Here is a 19,434-nt window from a genome sequence, read left to right as displayed (position 1 = left end):
AAGCATCATTGACTGCTCATTTACTTTGAGGTATGTGTGAACTGAAGTGCTACGATCACTGAAAGTTTTGTGCTAAAAGACATATGTGGTCTTGCAATTCCTGCCACGCAACCAAGTATTTTTCACGCCATGCCTTGAAATGACTTCTGAAAAAGTAACAGTGTTGACTTGGATGATGTGAATTTGACCCACTGATACATTCTGTGGGATTTCAATGTAGAACTGATCTTCTTTAAAAAAATCAAATGCAGTGTCGATGCAAGAATAATCCTCAAGATTGAATCCTTCTTCAAACCTAGAGTTCAGCTATAGAAACAGCACTGACTTTTCACACTATCCTACCGGTACCTCAGAAATCCACTCTTCAGGATCCGTTTCATAATTTCAGGTTGAATATTTGTTTACCTTTTCTCTCTAAGAATGTCCTTAAGATGACACTGTGGGTAAGCACTAGACAGAGGTGACCAGCTCATTGCACAGAGGCTATCAAATGCTAATTGTCTTCAGCCATTACTGAACCAATTAATTTAAGATAATATGCTGAATTAAAAATGGCATTTAAGTTTTTAATTTCCTCTTTTCTGTTTAGTAAAACAAGTTAAGGTTTAAAAATAAAAACATTTGGTTCGCGTGAAGTTCCTGAATCCTCTATCCATCCCTTCATTATAGGCTGCTTATTACGTGAGACGACCCCACATTTCACTTGCACAAAAGCAATAGTGATGGCTGTGGTATTCTCTGCTAATTCAGAAATTCAAATTTTAAGTTGAACCTGTTCAACTTCAGTTAACTAGCAGAAAAGATGCTGGCTCTCAGATGTGTGGTGCTTCTTGGAGCTTTTACTGCTCAGAAGTCTAGGCCTTTTGCAAGAATGGACATGCTGTCATCACACTGCCTGTTCATTCTTACTTTTAAATGACATGCTTGATTCACGTAGGCTTTTTGTTTCATGGTTAAGGGATAATAACACAGGTAATGCTTATGAATTATTTGAAACTATGGTATTCTACTTCAAGGTAAAGATGGTTTAAATTTTAGTTTCTATAGTGTTTATGATAAAATATTAAATCAGTAGGATTTTCTGTGCTGCAAATTGTTCAAACAGTAGTCATTTGTAATCTTAATGTTCCAGAACCCTGGGGCTGCTGGTAAAGCGATTGGAGAAGGGTGGAAAAGCTGAACAAGAAAACCTTTTTCGTGAGAATGATTGTATTGTCAGGATTAATGATGGAGACCTTCGGAATAGGAGATTTGAACAGTAAGTGTACTTACTGCACATTACATTGCATTATTTGATCTTTAACAGTGCACCTTGCAGTAATTTGAGGCAAGTAAGAAAAAATTGTCTAAGCTTGCCTTCCTAATAAAGAAAAGATACACTAAGGGACATTAGTGGCTTTTAATTAGCCAAACTACAAAAAATTCAGGATAATTATTGTAGTTAAAGTATATGCACTTCTCATTGATTATTTTTGCACCTTACAGATTTTTTCTTCTTGCATTGGTAAACTGTTTATCCTGAAATTCCCGTATGACTTTTGCTCTTATGCTTGCAATGCATCATGTTCAATATGAATGGACAGCATGGAGACTTTATTTTTAACATTTTAAAAATATTTGTGGTTTTGTATGTGTGAGAGCTAAAGGTACTATATGCAGAAACTTCCTGGAGAAGTTTGAGAGATTGTAAATACTTGCTCAGTGGACGCCTGGACTTGGTAGAATCTTGAAATAATGAATAAGAAAGACTTAAAAGTGAAATCAGGTTGTAGTTCACACACAGATAATTGAAAGAGAAAGCAGAAAAAAAGTATGCAGAAAATGAGTGATTTTAAAGATGATAATATTATTCTGAAAACCCTAGCATGTTGAGGGACAAAGGAATATAATTTATTCTGATTGTCCTATACTAATATACATTTGAAATGTGTTTTTTATTTCTTTGACTCTAACCTGGATTGGAACACAACCCTGTACCATATGGTTGAAAGCAGCTTGTCTCTGCTTGTTCTGTGGTTCTGAATCACAATTTAAGTCTGTGAAGAGACTTGTTGACTTTGTGTACTTTGGATTGTGACCTAGAGCCCAATGTCTGTCTGTGCAGGATTAAGCATTTTTTCCTGTTTCTTAATGTTGTATTCTGAAAGACTAATAAATTACAGAAAGTAAACTAGACTTTTTGCAAGACTGCATATACTCTCAGCAAATTATGGAAATACATAGTCTTTGTATAAAGTGTAATTTTCATACTAATAATTCTGTTGTCACTGTGATTACTGTTATCACAATTATTGCAGTTATCAAGGTTCAAAACGAAAGGACACTGCAGTCCTGCCATAGAACTGTCTGCATTTCAAGACTGTGGTTAAAATTTTTCCTTTTCTGAATCCAATATTTGGTACATTAGTTGTTAAGCATATTTAACCATTGTGTTGCCCTAAGGCAATAAACCTTAGCAAAAAGCAGACCAAGTAGACTAGTGAACAGATTCAAGTTTTATGGTTTATGCTCGAGTGCAATGTGTCTGTCAGCTCATGTTGCTTAATTAACATTAGTAATTATGCTTATAATGTCTTGTAGTCTGCCAGTCCTAATTTGCTAATTTTCTGTTCATTTTGAAACCTAGAGCACAGCATATGTTTCGCCAAGCCATGCGTACGCCGTTCATTTGGTTCCACGTGGTCCCTGCGGCAAATAAAGAGCAGTATGAACAGTTGTCCCAAAGCGAGAAGAACACGTACTACTCCAGCCGGTTCAGCCCCGATTCCCAGTATGCTGACAGCAAAACTATTAACAATTCTGGACTTCACACGTTACAAAGAATGTCTCGAGCGGGTAACCAGTCCGATCAGACAGACTCCTACTCGCAGCTACCTCATAGTGTGAATTCATCAGGGAAACCACCCTCGGGCCTGGTACCATCACCTCAGAAAGTTCTCACCTCCACTGCAAACAGTGGGTATAACACCAAAAAGATAGGGAAGAGGCTCAGTATACAGCTGAGAAAAGGTAAGGCACTAGTGCGCTCCTCATATAGCATGAAGTAGGCGTGCGTAGTATATGTACGTATGTCCAGTGCCACTGTATTGGGCAGGACAGCTTGCAGTAGCATGGGGGATGAGATGGGTTGATTTTTGAAGCCAAGGGGCTGAGTTGTCCCTGACAGCACACCTAGGAGTCCAGCCATGCACTCTGTGCAGTGTGTTTGCAAAAGGCCGTTTTGAAGAGTGCTTTAACATTGTTTTCTGTCCCTCAACTAATAGAGCTGTAAGTTGTAAGAGAGCAGTAAGTGCTACAAGTTCTGTTGGCCAAGACCCAGGGAGTGGTGAACTATTTAATGTAAATACGTAAGCTAAAGTGGCCCATATTCTGTACTTTACAGTTATCATGACTTTTCAAATTGAGTAACTGTTGTTTTGCCATTAGATTTTAAGAGTGTGTTGGATAAGTTGGTAAATTGGACTTTCTAATTTCCAGCTCAAGCTTTTCTTTATTCCACTGGGACGTGAAGGTCTTTGTTTCAGGGATTGAGATGTAATGGGATATTTCCTATCTTGGCCCTTATGCTAATGTAATTTGAATGGGGGTGAGAGACTATTTAAGGGCAGAGGAGAAAGCAGTGCGTGCTTATCTCAACATCTGTGTTATATGTGTGCATGTAGATGCATTGGTACATCTGTGGAATTTTTGTGATGTGTTAAATGTCCTAAATGAGAAAATTTGGTATTTTTGTGTAATTACCATCTAGGTGCTTTTAAGATAGTTTGAAGCATAATAAAATGACATTTAGATGCAAATATTTCTTAGCTCTTGGGAAATGATTTTTTTAAAGGATTATACATGCTGTAAGCTTTATGGTATTAAAATGAGCATGTTTAAGGTTAGATATAATTTGATCTCTAGCAGCAAGAATAGGGTTTACATTACACAGCAAAAAGTTTACCCATGTGACAGTATTCTCTGTGAACTCAAAGTATGTTCCCATTAGGATATTGTATGTGCTTAGTGTTAATAATTTTTATTAATTAATCTTTTTATCAAAAGGTATCAAAGAGAATGCTTTGAATGGTAGAGATTTTACAGTTTCACAGGTACCAGGCTACTTGTCACATTATCATTACGCTTTCCTTTCTATGAACTTCACATGAACCACCAGATTGCTTCTTTCTGGTTGCTGAATTTTAAGCTCTACAAACTTGGATGACATAAGGTTGAGTTGACAGTTTGCTTCTGTTGTTGATGCTCCTTCAAGAAATTCTTTAGGCCATCAGCTCAGATGAGCCTGCTTGGAAAAACTGATTGTTATTGGCTGAGTAAGGAATCACTGTGCTTACAAATATGTTCTGTCACTACAGTGATTTTTACCTATTTTTTTGTGTCTGTGGAAGCCTGTAGAAATATCACTCGGACATTACATAAAAGAATTCTTAGCCAGGAGTGGAAATACACATTTCATATAATTTAAAGCACCAATAAATGAATATAGAATATGGGAACACAATATTTTTGCACGAAACAAATGTGGCATTATAGCTGCTTTTAAGATATGAGAATATAATTTTGATGTTTTATGGATTCTTTGACTGTGATGTGAGGTTACATTTTGGTCATCTTGCACTGGATAATGTTTCATAAATACTCTCCCTACTTCTATAATGTAATTTACCCTTGCTGGTACCAGTACATTGGATGGTTTTGGAGTGAAGATGCATGCTACCTGTTGATCGAGAGTGATCTATAAGATACTTTAACATCTAGTTCACACCAGAGAAATTTGATGGCTCTTATGCTACTAAAAGCTTTGAAATCCATATCTAGAATATATTTCAGAAGTTTAGAGAGGATATTTGTTCCTGACAGTTTGCTTATATGAGAATACTACTTATGAAAAAATGACACCTAGCTCAGATTATAGACAGAGAGACAGAAACTATTTAGTGTACTGTATTTTATGCATGGTGATATTTAAAAAAAAATTGTGCATAAGGAAGTATACCTTTTTATTGTTTCTGTCTTTCATTTGTTAATATCCACTGTAGAAAGAGGCAGTCCTCCCATTTTGGCTTTCATTTAATCACTCTGAGAACATACATGTGGAGCAACAAATGAAGCAAAACACTTAAGGATGCCCCCAAGTAGTTTGTTATAAATACGAGTGCAATAGGGATGTTGATTGTCTTTGATTATTTCTAATGAAGGATGTTGCAATAATACAGGCTTTATAGATATTTAACAAATGTGCTTTCTTTGTAGCTAACAGACAGCAGTTATTTCACCAATTACCATCATTAGATTAAAAACTCCTTGTGGGGTGCATTAAGGCATACAAGCATGTAAGGCTTCATCTTCAAATTCACTTTCGATTTAACCTGTGCATTCTGGTTAATGATGTAGTATATGAGAATTGACTCTTTTTCAATACAGACAGACCTTCTTTATTACTGCTGTGTTTCTATATATTGCATGAGCTTTATTATATAAAATGACATGGTGAGATAGCCCTACAGTACGTGCTTCTGTAATTATGATTTCTTAATATTTATTGCTGTTTTGGCATTTTAAAATAACCTGAACTTTCATAGAATTTAGCTGTTTAATAAAGTCAGAAGAGAAGGTCAGTCATATGTTTCAGTCAATGCAGAATGTTTGTTGGCTTTGCTAAATGAAAATGGATATCTGTTTATCTTTCCTTAAAGGTCAGGGCCTGAACTTTTAGCATATAGATGTAGGGGTTATTGCTGATATTCTAATGCCATTAAGGCTGTATAACAGTCTAGCTTAATAGCTCATACAAATTAAGGTAGTGCAAGACATAACAGTGAGCCTGTGTTTATATATATTTTGGTGTAAGCTGATACACAGTAAGTATAAATAAATAAAAATAGTTCTTCACAGCTAATATATGGAGAAAATAAGACCACTGATATAACACCCAGAGTGTTAGGACAAATTTTGACCTCATTACACCAGGACTATTCCACAGTGTTTTTTCTTTGACTGCAAGGGTTTGAGCCAATGCAATTGGGAGAAATTTAGTCCAGCACTTATAAATAATAAATAACCAATTATACAACAAATGATTCTAAGGCTTAGTCTTTGAGCACTGAGTAACTCACAGCATTTAGCCTGATAGTCACTAAAGCATTCAAAAGACTGCTTTTCAATTGGACATTGTATTACTCAGATTTCATATATACTGGTTTTGATACCACTGTACTAAGACAAGCCTGAAGTACTCAGTCTTTAAATCAGCTTCATTTTATTTGATTGCCTTTAAGTATAATCCTTATTGCATCAGATCATTTCTATCTATAACTACATATTTGTCTAGCTAAATTAGATATATAATTCTTGAGGTAGAATGTCAAAACTGAACTCTTGTTTCTTAAGTTGGTCGTAGTTCCACCAAATATTTTGCCTGAAGTATTCAGTGCATCAGGACTTCAGTCCACATCTCCCTGCTTCCAGAGAGCAACTTAACTGCCAGCCATGGGAGTTGTGATCATCTATTCCTTTTTGGCCCAAAGAATATTTCTCACTTGCAAAATAGTATAGCTTCAAGAGAAAGAAATGAGTGACACAACTGCAGGATACCTTACAGGAGGAAAGTTGTAGGAGTCACCACGTCCATCACAGAAAGGGTGTAGCAGCTGTGTCTTAGGAGATGGCGAGTCCCAAGAGGGAGGAAGCACCTTTGAGCAGTGCAACAGAGAAAAACGGTTAAATTGTAGATGTGAGGAGGATTATGAGACTTGTTGCTCTTCGGGGTTTCTTGTTGGATTCCTGTTTGGCTTGCTGGCCCTTCTGTGGTTAATAATGCTCCATTTTACATACAGAGCCAAGCTTAAACGCTGCAAGTCCCACCAGGTGACTGGGCATTCAGTGTTAAGGGCCGGTGGCACTCAGCCCTGCTGCACCCAAGTTTCTTTCTGCAAGAAGTCATTAGAGACACAAATAAGAAGCCATGGACAGTTTGGGAGTATGCTAATTTAAAATGGCATCATATTTGCTATGGAGTAAAGCACATATTTGGAGGATTACTTGTTTTTCTTGGGTTTAGATAGCAGAGTATACAAGACAGGACACTGAACTTGTCTGTATGGTATCCTGCATCATGTATCTGAAGTGTACAGATTTACATGCATTTTTCATCATACTCTCCTGTTTTCCCCCACAGTTTCTTGAGCCAGACTTTGAAATGACATTCTAAATTTTTATTTAAAATTTCTTTTGAAGTGATATGTTCTTTTAGACCAATTTAAGAATTCCTGTTCAGATGCAGTAGGGGTTTTTGTAACTTTTGAAATGAAGCATGTAGATTCCTAAATTACTGAAGTGACCTTGAGAAATGAGATTCAAAAGTGAAGCAAATCATTTTGGGCATTATTAGCCACTGAAGAAACATAAACTGCATCAAGTTTCATCTTTCCATTTTTTAAAAACACTTCTGATCACTACTTTTTAGCAGGCTGTAGCAAAAAGGGAAGAATGTTTCTATTAGGTTGATCAAAGATCCTCTTGAGAGGTCTGAGCTTTGCTTGGAGAAAAAAAAAAGTTGTTCCAAATCACTCAACTACATAAAAATGGGCATGCAATTAATTTGTCTTGATTGTGCATGTGGCTGCAGAAATTTTCTAGAGAGCTGAGCAGTCAGCCTTCTAAGCAGTCATTTGCATGTACAGTTACCCTGACTACACATACACAAATCCTGAAAATATGGGGCTTAGACTAAGAGCAGTAAACTAATTTTTCAGGAAGTATCTAGAATGGTCTTGGCTAGTTTAGTGAAGCCCCTGACAATAAGGAGAACATATTTGCTGTTCAGCTCTTGCATGAGGTCCAGTCCTTAATAAAAACTGCTTTCTTGTATAAAGCAGTAGGGTAATTATTTCAGCAATCACCCATCTGTACGTACGTGGATCTCAAGAAAGAGTCTACTGTGAAAAAGCAGGAACTTGAAATGCTTGGAAGGAGAGTGTCTGCTCTGATTATTGTCAGAGAGCTTTTTGCCCTTCTGCTTAGTTTTATCATAATGTTATCTCCTTATTCTGGATCATTTTATAATCTAATACTTTCATTAAGTGGGGATGCTTTATTTTGTAATTTTTGTGATTTTGTGCCACAAACTGTTTATATGTGTAACCAACCTCCCTTATTGTTTTAGGAAAGGGAGAGTGTGTTCTTTGTCTTTCATGAAGAATCTGTGCTTTTCCTTAAGAATCCTTTATTCCATCTGAGGACTGTTCACCCCCATGAATTTTCCATGTTTAGGTTGTTTTGAAATGTTCTTTGCTTCTCTTGCATAAATACTAACAAATGTGGTGCCCAATTGTCTGGCTATCAAACATTTTCCATTGTTTTAGAAGTGAGGGGTTTTGGTTTGTTTTTTTTTGTTGTTGTTTGGGTTTTGGGGTGGTGGTTTTTTTTTTTTTTTTGGTTGGTTGGGTTTTTTTGTTGTTTCATTTTTTAGATTTTGGGAGATCTGTACTGAAGTACCTGAGAACTCATCTGCATTTTCTTAAATTAGAGGAGAAAGAAGAGCATGATTTATTTCTAGCTCTGCTTGCAGTCCTGAAAGGGAAGATAACTGTAAGAGAAGTATCATAAGAAGTTGATAGTGTAGGTCCTTCGAATGTTCCTTATTGGGTCTCTGAACTAATGTCCTTTTGAAGGGACATGAAAGTACTGGAAGCAGTGCAGAGGTGATGCTTGCTTTTTGTCTCGTGTTCTGGCAGTCTTTCTACCCAGCAGCACATTTTGCTGCTGAGCGTTTAGACCTGCAGGTGGTTCTGGATGAGGAATGCACAATTTTTCATGCAGAAGAGCCTTAGAAAGACAGAAACGTTTTGCCGGACATGCTCTTTCCACAATCAAGAAGATAATCCTAGTGATAGTGAGAAATCAAACACTTCTTCACTGGGAGGTAACAGAAAGTCTAGCCAATGCTAGTGAGATTTATTAATTTTTTTAACATCAGTTTATTATCAGGCTGATGCCAAATAAGATGATGATGTTAATTTTGAATATATATCTAATTAAATTACATGAAAGTCATGTCCCGTCCACCCCCCTCCCCCCCACCTTAATGCTACTAGAACTTTTTTCCTCGAAAACAGCAACTGAAGCATTAAATCTGCCCCTCTTCTGTTTGTACAACATAGTTCTTTTACTGTTGGAACTGCCCTTTTTATTCACCTAAAACTACTTTGTCTTCAGCTCAGAGCTGGCTGGGCTCTTGAGGGTAATGTGACCTTAGAAGGAGCGTTCAGCATCACATTCAAGAAAAAAGGGGAGCTCTAACTTGTCGAGAGAGCTGCTGATTTATCAAAGACAACTAAGAATTTGAATTACACAAATTAGTGTGTAATTCTTAAATGTTATTATCACTCGGTGTAATTTGATCATTGTCAGAGACAACAGCTATAGAGGGAGGAAGATGTTTTCTACCCTCTCTCTTCCTAAAATCTGTAAGAGATTAAGTTGAATATAGCTCAAATAATCTAGACCTTGCAAAGTAAAGCTCCTAGCTTTGAGTAGGATGACTCCCATGTTTTCAAAAAGATGGAAATTCCTTCTATTTTCTAATCGTGTTCTGGTTCTGCCTGTATGTGTGTCCAGTTTTCCCCATATTATTAGTATAAATCAGAGATATCAGAGGAGCCTGCAGTTGTTTACCTAGTTCCCTCATTATTATAATGCAGTTTTATACCTGAAGAACTGAAAACATTTTAGCAGCAGGAAGATATTAAGATCTTATATGCATTTCTATCAACAGGAAAACTGAAATGCATGGAGTAGAGATAATTAAATCAGTTATGTGTATAAAAAGAAAAAAAATATTAAAATCAATCCAGTCACAGAAGTCTCATTTATTTTTGGCCTCGGTTGAATGTATCCATTTATTTCCCAGTCTTGTGAACTTCTGATTTGTATATAATAAGCATAGGAGTTTATGAAGCTGTATTATATAGCTAAGGGCAGCTATAATGCATGAAGAGTAAAATGAAGCAGAGAAAAGGTAAAAGGAAAATGACATCCAAAAGCTGCCTTATGCAAAACTGTATAGAGCAGCATAGCAAAACGTAGCCCAGTTCTTTCCACAGAAACAAGTAATTAAAATTTTCTTCTGCTAATATCTGCGCTTAGTGTGGATTTGTGGCATTCTGCTGGCTTTGGTAAAGGCTTTCTGGAGATTTGACAGCAGAAAATGCCACAGTCCAAATTTATATCCTGTGTCCATTTGTAATGTGAACATTTCAACTTCTGTTTTTTTCCATGGGGGTTTAAAGTGGAGTGTGTGAACCAGACATCTGTAATGACACTGTAACCAGGCTATGGGGATTAAGCTTATTAATAATGAAATATTGTCCTGGGCATGCAGTCATGTTCTGATACTACTTTAAAAAATTTAGCAGACAAAACCTGTACTCAAAGAGCAGTATTCAACACAGATCCTTAAAAATAAGAAAAAGATAAATTCCATAGAAGGCTGAGATGTGACTTAACCCTTAGACTTACACAGATCATCTTCACATGTTGCAAGGAGTTAAAGAGCTCTATGAATGTTTGAAGCATCATTAAAATTGTGAGGTCTCCAAGGTAAAATATGGATGTTATGAGATCTAATATTTTTTTCATCTCTGTGTAATAGCACTGATAAATTTTATATCAGCCTGAAAGTGGATGAAGACTTTCAAATTCAAATGTCAGTTTTTCAGCTATCTTGAATGCTGCAGACGGAAGGGAGGTTGTCTCATGATAGTTAGCCTAGAAGAATCGATCCAAATTTCCTGAACAATATGAGCTGCATGCACTTGCTGTGTATACGTGAGGACTTACATTATGTTCAAGATGAATACTTTAAAAGGTTATGTCACCCCCAGCCCTGTCACCTGTGTCAGTTTGCTTCTTAACATGATTACCATCTTGATAATAAAATATATTGTACTAAATTTTAATCAAATGTAATTGTGCAGATTTCAGAAATCTGTACACAGGCTACTGTTGACTATGTTGGACTCCTTCCTTTTCACGTGTGACTATTAACCTGCTCAGTAAAAAAGTAGGCATATCAAATGAACATGGGGAACGGTAAGACAGAAATTAAGTCAGGCTTTAACCTTGTGGTGGGTTGACCTTGGCTGGACACCATGGGCCCACCAAACTGCTCTTACCACTCACCCTTCTCAAACAGAGAGCTGAGAGAAAATACAACAAAAAACTCATGGGTTGAGGTAAGGACAGGGAGCTCACTCACCAGTTACCATCACGGGCAAACTAGACTTGACTCAGGGAAATTAATTTAATTTATTGCCAGTCAAATCAGAGTAGGGTAATAAGAAATAAAACCAAATCATAAAATGCTTTCCCCTCACCCCTCCCTTCTTCCTGGGCTCATCTTTACTCCCGAATTCTCTACCTCCTCCCCCTGGCGGCGCAGGGGGACGGGGAATGGGGGTTACAGTCAGTTCATCACACGTTGTCTCTGCCGCTCCTTCCTCCTCAGGGACAGGACTCCTCACACTTTTCCCCTGCTCCAGCGTGGGTCCCTTCCACGGGGTGCAGTCCTTCAGGCACAGTCTTCTGCAGTGTGTGTCCCTCACGGGGTCACAGGTCCTGCCAGAAAACCTGCTCCAGTGCAGGCTTCCCACAGGGTCACAGCCTCCTTCGGGCACCCCACTGCTCCAGCATGGGGTCCTCCCCGGGCTGCAGGTGGATATCTGCTCCACCGTGGACCTCCATGGGCTGCAGGGGGACAGCCTGCCTCACCACGGTCTTCCTCACGGACTGCAGGGGAATCTCTGCTCCGGCACCTGGAGCATCTCCTCCCCTTCCTTCTGCACTGACCTGGGGGTCTGCAGGGTTGTTTCTCTTGCATATTCTCACTCCTCTCCTCCGGCTGCTGTTGCATAACAAGTTTTTTTCTCCCCTTCTTAAATCTGTTATCCCAGAGGCACTACCACCATTGCTGATGGGCTCGGCCTTGGCCAGCGGCAGGTCTGTCTTGGAGCCGGCTGGAATTGACTCTGTTGGACGCAGGGGAAACTTCCAGCATCTTCTCACAGAAGCCACCCCTGTAGCCTCCCCCACTACCAAAACCTTGCCACGCAAACCCAATACAAACCTCAAGTGGTTCTATAGTTGTGTGTCTTTCACATAGGTTGCGTTCAGCTTCCCAGGGCTCGTAGCTGAGGACTGTTGCATAAAAGTTTGGCTTCTGTCTGTCCCTGTGATTTTATACAAAGGGGTATGTTGTGCAACGTTTAGGGACCATACCTGATATTGCCGAGTCCTAACTGCGGGTTGCCTCAGTGGGTCAGAATAAATGTAGGTTGGGCATGCGTATGCCTAGCTAGCGAGCATGAACTGTAGACATATCTTGACAACCTCTGAGATGTTTCAAATGGAAGTTGTAGATGCTGACACTCTGTCAGGGATGCTCTCTGCTGGATGACTGTCTGGTTTCATGCTAGATTAAGTGTCCTGAATAGACTTGATGTGCAACGGAGCAGGGAGGGGTGGGTTTCAGTGTAGAGTTTCAAAGGTTTTTGATAACACTGGACAGATTGCATCAAACAGAGGATCACAAATGAGCTTTCTGCATAGTAGGAAAGCCTTCCGTTTGTCCTCTTGGCTTGTGAATCCCAGAGCTGTTGGGGTCCTAAGGTACACTTCAATAACCAGTTGTGGGCATAATTTCTCTGAAATACAAGCAAGTCTCATTTGCCATATTGACTGGACCCCCTCTCCGGATCTCTCCAGGTCATCTTAAATGTCTCTGTTTTGCTTCAGTCAGTCATAGCCAAGTGTAGTCAGTCACCCGGATGCACAGCAGGACCTCAGAGGTGGCAGCCTGGCTCTGCTCCCTGCCTGCACAGCAGAAGGTGGGGTGGAACCCAGCGAGAGCCAGGGTGAAGCCCCGGGGCGGAGGAGCTGTTGACAGAAAACAACCCGAGGTCCTCGGAGCAGAAGAAATGAGACCACTGAGCTCTGGTTCTGTCACCTACCGGTGTCCATAAGTGAGCTGACAAAGCCCCATGGCCAGCAGTGTCGGCCAACTGACATTGCTGAAAGAGTTGCAAGAGAGAAAGAAAGGATCATTGACAAGATCCAGATTGACAAGGGGGAAGGCAGTGATAGGATATCAGATAAGCTTTGTTCTGATTCCTTGTCACTCAGCTCATCTGAAATAGAAAGTTGGAAATAAGGCAATGACTTGGCAATCATCAGAACAGCAAGTTGCAAAGAGGGCCTGCTGAGCCACCTGTGCCAAGACTCAGTGTTTCAGCTATAATGTTCCTATATATGCCTTTTTTTATTTTTGGCCATGCAGTAATTCTTACGTCTTATATATGTATTTTCATGGATTGTATCAGTGAGGTATACATTCATTCTGCTGGGTAAAAATAACATGTAATATAAAATGTGCATTTTAACAAGTAACATTCTGCATTCTTTATGCAGGTACAGAAGGCTTGGGATTTAGTATTACGTCAAGAGATGTCCCAATTGGTGGCTCGGCTCCAATTTATGTGAAAAACATCCTTCCAAGAGGTGCGGCTATTCAAGATGGGAGACTAAAAGCTGGAGACCGATTAATTGAGGTGATGAAGTGTTACATGTTGTTTGTCCATTTTGCCGTGAGCCCGCACACCAGTTAACTTCCAAAGGCTCTTAGTAGCTTATGTTATAGGAAAATGTTTCATGCTTCTTTTTTTCCTTTTTTTGGCTTTGGGGTTTTTTTGCCTTTGTTTTTTTAGGTAACAGATCAAGGGCTGTGCATTTTCAGCACTTAAGTGTTTTAAGAGCTGGACCCGGACATACTGTGAAAACATGAGTTTACATGTCCTTATGTGAATATAGTGTCATTGCTGTTTAGGAATAAGTTGAAGCAAAGTGATTGTTACCTAATAAGTGGCATTAAATCAGCATGGAGTGACAGACCAGAAATTATTGAAGATGTTGGCAAATATGGAAGACAATACCCTGAAAAGGTTTAGTGAATTAACTGAAAGGGGCAATATAAGAGGAGGGTAGTGCTACAGAGAATCAAGGCCACTTCTCTCCTGAGGGAGGATGTCCTCAAGGGAAATAAATTTCTCTTAGATAGGCGCACAGCAGAAATCTTCCCGCAAATCTAGCTGGAGTGATATAAGATGTTACCACCCACAGCTCTTCATTACCATCCTTCAGCCAAATGACACTGGAGGTACAGCCAAGACTGTAACTGCCTCTCAGATCCCTAACTTCACTTCACTGCAAAACTGGCAAAGTCAGCTTGAATTGCTGCTGGAGGATAGCCCTCTGTAATTACTGTAATTCAAGGTAACCCAGATATCTTGAGTAGAAGGGGACTGAGAAGCATTTAAGACAACAGTTATGGCTTCTCAGCTGTGTGAGCTGTGATCTTATGAGGGGAAGGAAAAAGTTGGTTTGCAGAATTCTTCTGACCACCATGCTCACTTGCTTAACTCCGTTAGCTGATTTGCCTTACATTTCCAAAATATTTCTGAACAGGCAAGCCTGAGAATACCATATCTTTCTCTGGCTTCTCCCTTACTCAAGTGAGCTCATGGAGTGGGAAATTTACCTGTATGTATTCCATACCTCTCTGTACTGGTACGTGGTATATGGAGGCCAAGGGGTTGAACAACTGAACAAAGACAAAATAAAGAGCAACTGCTCCAAAGTTATTTTGGGGAAAAAAAAAATTTTCTACTTTTGACACAATTTATTGTGCAAGATATATTTGGAAGGTAATGTATAACACTAAGGCATGTGGAAACAGGACCAGTTTTGGATCACACATTATTTTGCCAAAGGATTTTTATGCAGAAATTCTTGTAAAAAATATTCATAGATGGAATTAGTTGGCTTTAGAATTTACTGGAGTATACAGTTGCTGCTACAGAGGAGGGAAATATGGTTGTCTTGCTTCTTATTTGTATTCGTATGTAAAGAATGCATGTTCAATTAATTCTATTAAATGGAAACTATACTGAGCCAATAAGCAGATTGCTTCAGTGAGGTTTTCTTAATATTGTCCCATATGATTCATGTGACTTTTTGGTATGAATTTCTACTGTTTTCCTGTTTTGGAGTCTTATCAATTTCTAATATTTCCTTTGTCACAGGTAAATGGAGTTGATTTAACAGGCAAAACTCAAGAAGAAGTTGTGTCCTTGCTGCGAAGCACCAAGATGGGAGGGACTGTCGGCCTTCTGATTTTTCGACAGGAAGAAACATTCCATCCAAGGGAACTGGTGCGTAAAATAGAGAGCAGCTAAGAGATTTAGATGAGTATGAGCAAATGATTTGATCTTGTCACCTGCTAGTAAACATGCATGGCCAGCACTGAATATAAGGAAAAAAAAAACCAAAACAGCTATTTTGCTTTATTTAGAACATTTTACATAAATGTTTTTTATTCTCTTTGAGATCTGCTATTGGAATTAAATATTTGTTAATAATGTACAAGTGAGAGCTTTATTTTGAGTGAAAATGTTTATTATAGAAGAAGCTATTGGATGGACTTTATTTGGATGCATGCAGAGAAGTAGATTACATCATATCTCTCATGTGGACAAATTATGTTTGAAAGCCTGCCATTTGTCCCACTACCTGCTCAATAAAATATTTCAGAGCATATAATACTATGTCAAAACAGGATATGTAAATATCTATCAAAAAGTGGAATATATAAGAAATAGTAGCCTTTTTTGAATATAAATGCAATCTCTGTGGAATGGAAACCCTGCAGTTATTAATTTAGCAGGGTAATTCAGAAAATGTTTCTGAGGAATTTACATGAAATGGAAATAAAATAATGTTTCATACTGTACCTGCTCCACTTGTATAGTGTATAGAGGTATTTGTCTGATAATTATTCAAGATAATTTTTGTTATGAAAAGGTAGACTGTGAATGTAGCAGTCTTACTTTGTTCTGTATTCAATTAAAGTGCTGAAGTTATTTATTATTTGTATTATCGTAGCTATATATAGCTATAAAAATAACTTATTTGGCTGCATTGTCACGACAAGATAGACAAACATAAGTGACAAATATAAGCATGGTGAATAGATTGCTTCATTTTCTATTGGATTTGTGTTATTTTGAATGCAAAGAGAATGAATTTTTGTTTGGCCATTTCAAGACGTTGAACACTAGCCTTTTACCTTTAAAAACTACAAGTAAACCTAGGAAGCCAAAGTGGCAGGGAAGGTTGCAAACGAACCACACTTTCACCTTAATATGCTTGGAACATGACTTCAGGTACTGAAGTGAAAGTTGTCATAAAATGAAGAGAAATTAACGATTTCTAATGGTCTTATGCCCTATCTTATTACTGGAACTGTGAAAGCAATCTGTTTATAAGTTCCTATGATGTAATTTTCACAGTATTGCTATCTTACATAAAGGTGAATGAAAATGCTTTTAAAGTTTTCTAAATAAACTTAGAAGTAAGAAAATGTCTTAATTTTGTGTATATTATTTCTATAGTAAAATAAGGAAGTTATAATGCATAATTTAACACAATATTTTGTTTAAATAATTGTAAACGAAGATACGATGTCAGTAATGCAGAGATTTAGTAGTAATACTTGATGTAGTTTTAAAAATAAGAGCAAATCAGCCCCTTTAAATGAGTTCAACCTCAGTAGCCTCCCAGCTGCTGTTCAGGCAATACTCTCTCAGCTATTTTGGCAAACACCAGCATAGGGAAGCCAGATCTCATCGTGGCAGTGTCGGGTAGTAGGTGGGCTCTGCGCTATGTGGTCAGAGATCAGATCTGAACTGGTGTACGTTTCTGTAGCTCCAGTTGAACAAATGATATTGTGAGGATCTGACAGTACATGTGTGTGGTGATCCTCTGTTGCATACGGATTTGTTTGCTTGCATTTTGACATGAAGGAATGTTAGGTGAGCTCTGCTGACAGCTGTCAAAGAGCAGGAGCAGAATTGCTGGGGAAGGTGTTGAACTAAAACCCATCATAAGGGCTGTTCTTTCTTCTCTGGTAAGAAATAATCTTAAAAGAAAAAAAAAAAAAGTCTTTTCAACCAGTTCCTCTCACTGTCTTTTACTAGCTTTACGTAAAAAAAAAAAAAAAAAAAAAACATTAATATTGAAGGAGGGAGGGGAGTGATCTGAAATCATGTCAGTTCATCTTTTTCACATGTAAACCTTCTTTGGCCCCTTAGGAACAATTTGTCTTTGCATCCTTCCCCTATTTCTGTCATATTTTCTACATTTGTATGCTTTAAATATTAACTGAATGAGATGTGTCTCAGAAACCATATGCATGAAATCATGTTATTTGATATTATCCATCTCATAAAGGGCATGACTTGCTGTTGCTTGCTGAGGAGCACTCAGTATTAAACCCGTTTTTTATTTGCCAACATTTGTACTGATAGTAATCCCAATAAAAGAGGTGTTTAGATTTTATGTTTTGGGTTATGGCTTGTTGAATGACTTTGGAAAAGTTACTTATCCTTGGGTTTCTTTATAAGTAAAATGAAGATAATAAACTTTCAGGAGAGTTGTGGAGTTTTATGTCTTTGATGTATGTTGCCGTTATTGTCTGGAAGGGACCTACGAAAATGTGTAGTGGTAATTAAAACTTACGGGTATGTTAAGCTGAGTCCATTTAGGTTAGTATGGGATCTTTGTAGCTTGTGTGGTCAGGTTACGGGGTGTGTGTGATGGAGAGCCATCATCCAGTGCAGCAGATCATGGTAAAAGTGAGTAAAACGTGGAAGCAGGGAATAAAATCAAATTGGCAGGAGTTAACTCTTCTAACCAGTGAGATCTGGAAGAAGGATTATTGCTTCCAGAGTTACCCAATGCCAGATAGGTAATATATTAGGGCTTGTCTGCATCAGTGTGAGGCAGATTGTCCTTAAAAATCTTCCCTCCCTGCCCCCTTCCTTTATGAAAGGGGTGAGGATTACTCTGGTTAAGTAGAGCTTCTGTTATACTGTGGTTACTTCACATAACCAAACATAACTTGCTGTGAAGGATTTTCTTAGAGCCTGCTACTGACTATGTGAATCCACTGATGGATTGTCTTGTGTTATTTAGCTTTTGAGCTAAATTCTTGGTATCAGCAGAGCTGGCTGGCAGAGTTAGTCTCCAGTACCCTACAAGTTAATACACCCATTGGTACACGTAGGTCCTTCACATGTTCCTGGTAGTTGGCTCCTTCATCATTTTGTTCTTATTGCTCGTTGGCTGCAGGTTAAAGCTAACTGGATGTTCATGTTACTCCATTGCCACTACATTTTTGTGCTTAATCATTTGAATCTCCTGCAAAACAGCCCAAAGCCAAAAAGTCCAGTAAATTCTAGCATTTTATTTTGGCCCAGCTGAATGGAAAGAAATAGCTGGTTAGCCCAAAAACGATCATCCAGCCAGCAGCAAGGTGACTCCTGGGTGCCGAAAGGGGTTTCAATATGGGCGGATGTGGGCTTGGAAGAGTAATAGTTCCTTATGTGTGTTTCCAGAATTGGTTGCGGGGTGCAGAAAGGTTTTTCAATGATGTGTGTTTGCCTTATGTGCCCTGAGACACAGATGAGGAATGTAAGATACAGGAGGGTCCCATCTGTGGTGGACTGAAAGCACCCTTCTGTCCTGGGATACCCAGTGCTGTAGTTCTGGTTCATCCAAACACGCTCAAAAGGGAAATCCCTTGTTAAAATGAGAATGGATGTTTTAAAAACCAGGTACTTGTTTAAAGTATTTGGAAGGGTTCGTCTGGAATTCTGAGGTCGTTCTTTGAAAACTTCAGAGCAGAAGGGAAAGGCCAGGGGAGAACATCCCTGACTGAGAATGTTCCACCAGCCAGAAAATGGTGCAAGCAGCTGTGATTCTTCCTTGGCCAGATAGCCACCTCCCTCGTAGCCAGATAAAGTCAGGTGCACTGGCCTAAGATTGCTGGAGGTTTTTTTTGTTCACCTCTCATTTAGTGTTTGCTTAGACAAATTTGAATCAGGGGTGTGACGAACACCCTTTATTTTTCCATTACCACTTCACATCAGAATTAGAGCTCTTTGTTTATTCCCCTGCTGATAGATAGTATATGTCGTACGTAGTTGTGTTCTTATTTATTTTTTTTACTTCCTTTAGAGTGCAGAACAAAGCCAGTCACAAATTCCAAAGGAAACGGTAAGAGCTTTGTCTTTTCCATACTGGAAGACTCCCAAATGTTTTTAAATTGATATGGCACTTTTCCATCAAAGTTTCACAGATCCTCCTTTCACCTTATATGCTGTAGATGGCTCTCTCTAGCTTTACATTTTAAATGCATTTTTTAATGTAATTTCAAATACTCTTTGAATATTATATACAATTCAGTTAATATGTGTGTTCAAGTGTTATTTGAAATTACATCTTTTATACGCAGCTAAAGGCCTAAAGTTGGAATGATGAGAG

General features: G+C 38.5%; 1 protein-coding gene across 2 annotated transcripts in view; it reads left to right on the top strand.

The window, feature by feature from the left end:
• Positions 1 to 19,434, top strand: part of PARD3 (par-3 family cell polarity regulator) — a 464,571-nt gene that overhangs the window by 249,119 nt on the left and 196,018 nt on the right. For both annotated transcript variants that reach the window (XM_052805974.1, XM_052805967.1), the window contains exons 8-12: positions 1,133 to 1,258; positions 2,627 to 3,009; positions 13,465 to 13,604; positions 15,135 to 15,263; positions 19,129 to 19,167. In XM_052805974.1, the coding sequence (XP_052661934.1) occupies positions 1,133 to 1,258; positions 2,627 to 3,009; positions 13,465 to 13,604; positions 15,135 to 15,263; positions 19,129 to 19,167 (817 nt within the window). The remainder of the gene's footprint in view (positions 1 to 1,132; positions 1,259 to 2,626; positions 3,010 to 13,464; positions 13,605 to 15,134; positions 15,264 to 19,128; positions 19,168 to 19,434) is intronic.

This window comes from Harpia harpyja, chromosome 1, assembly GCF_026419915.1.
Source record: "Harpia harpyja isolate bHarHar1 chromosome 1, bHarHar1 primary haplotype, whole genome shotgun sequence".
NCBI classification, from domain to species: Eukaryota; Metazoa; Chordata; class Aves; order Accipitriformes; family Accipitridae; genus Harpia; species Harpia harpyja.
Note: the sequence above shows the minus strand (reverse complement) of the source record. Positions and strands in the feature narration are given on the sequence as shown.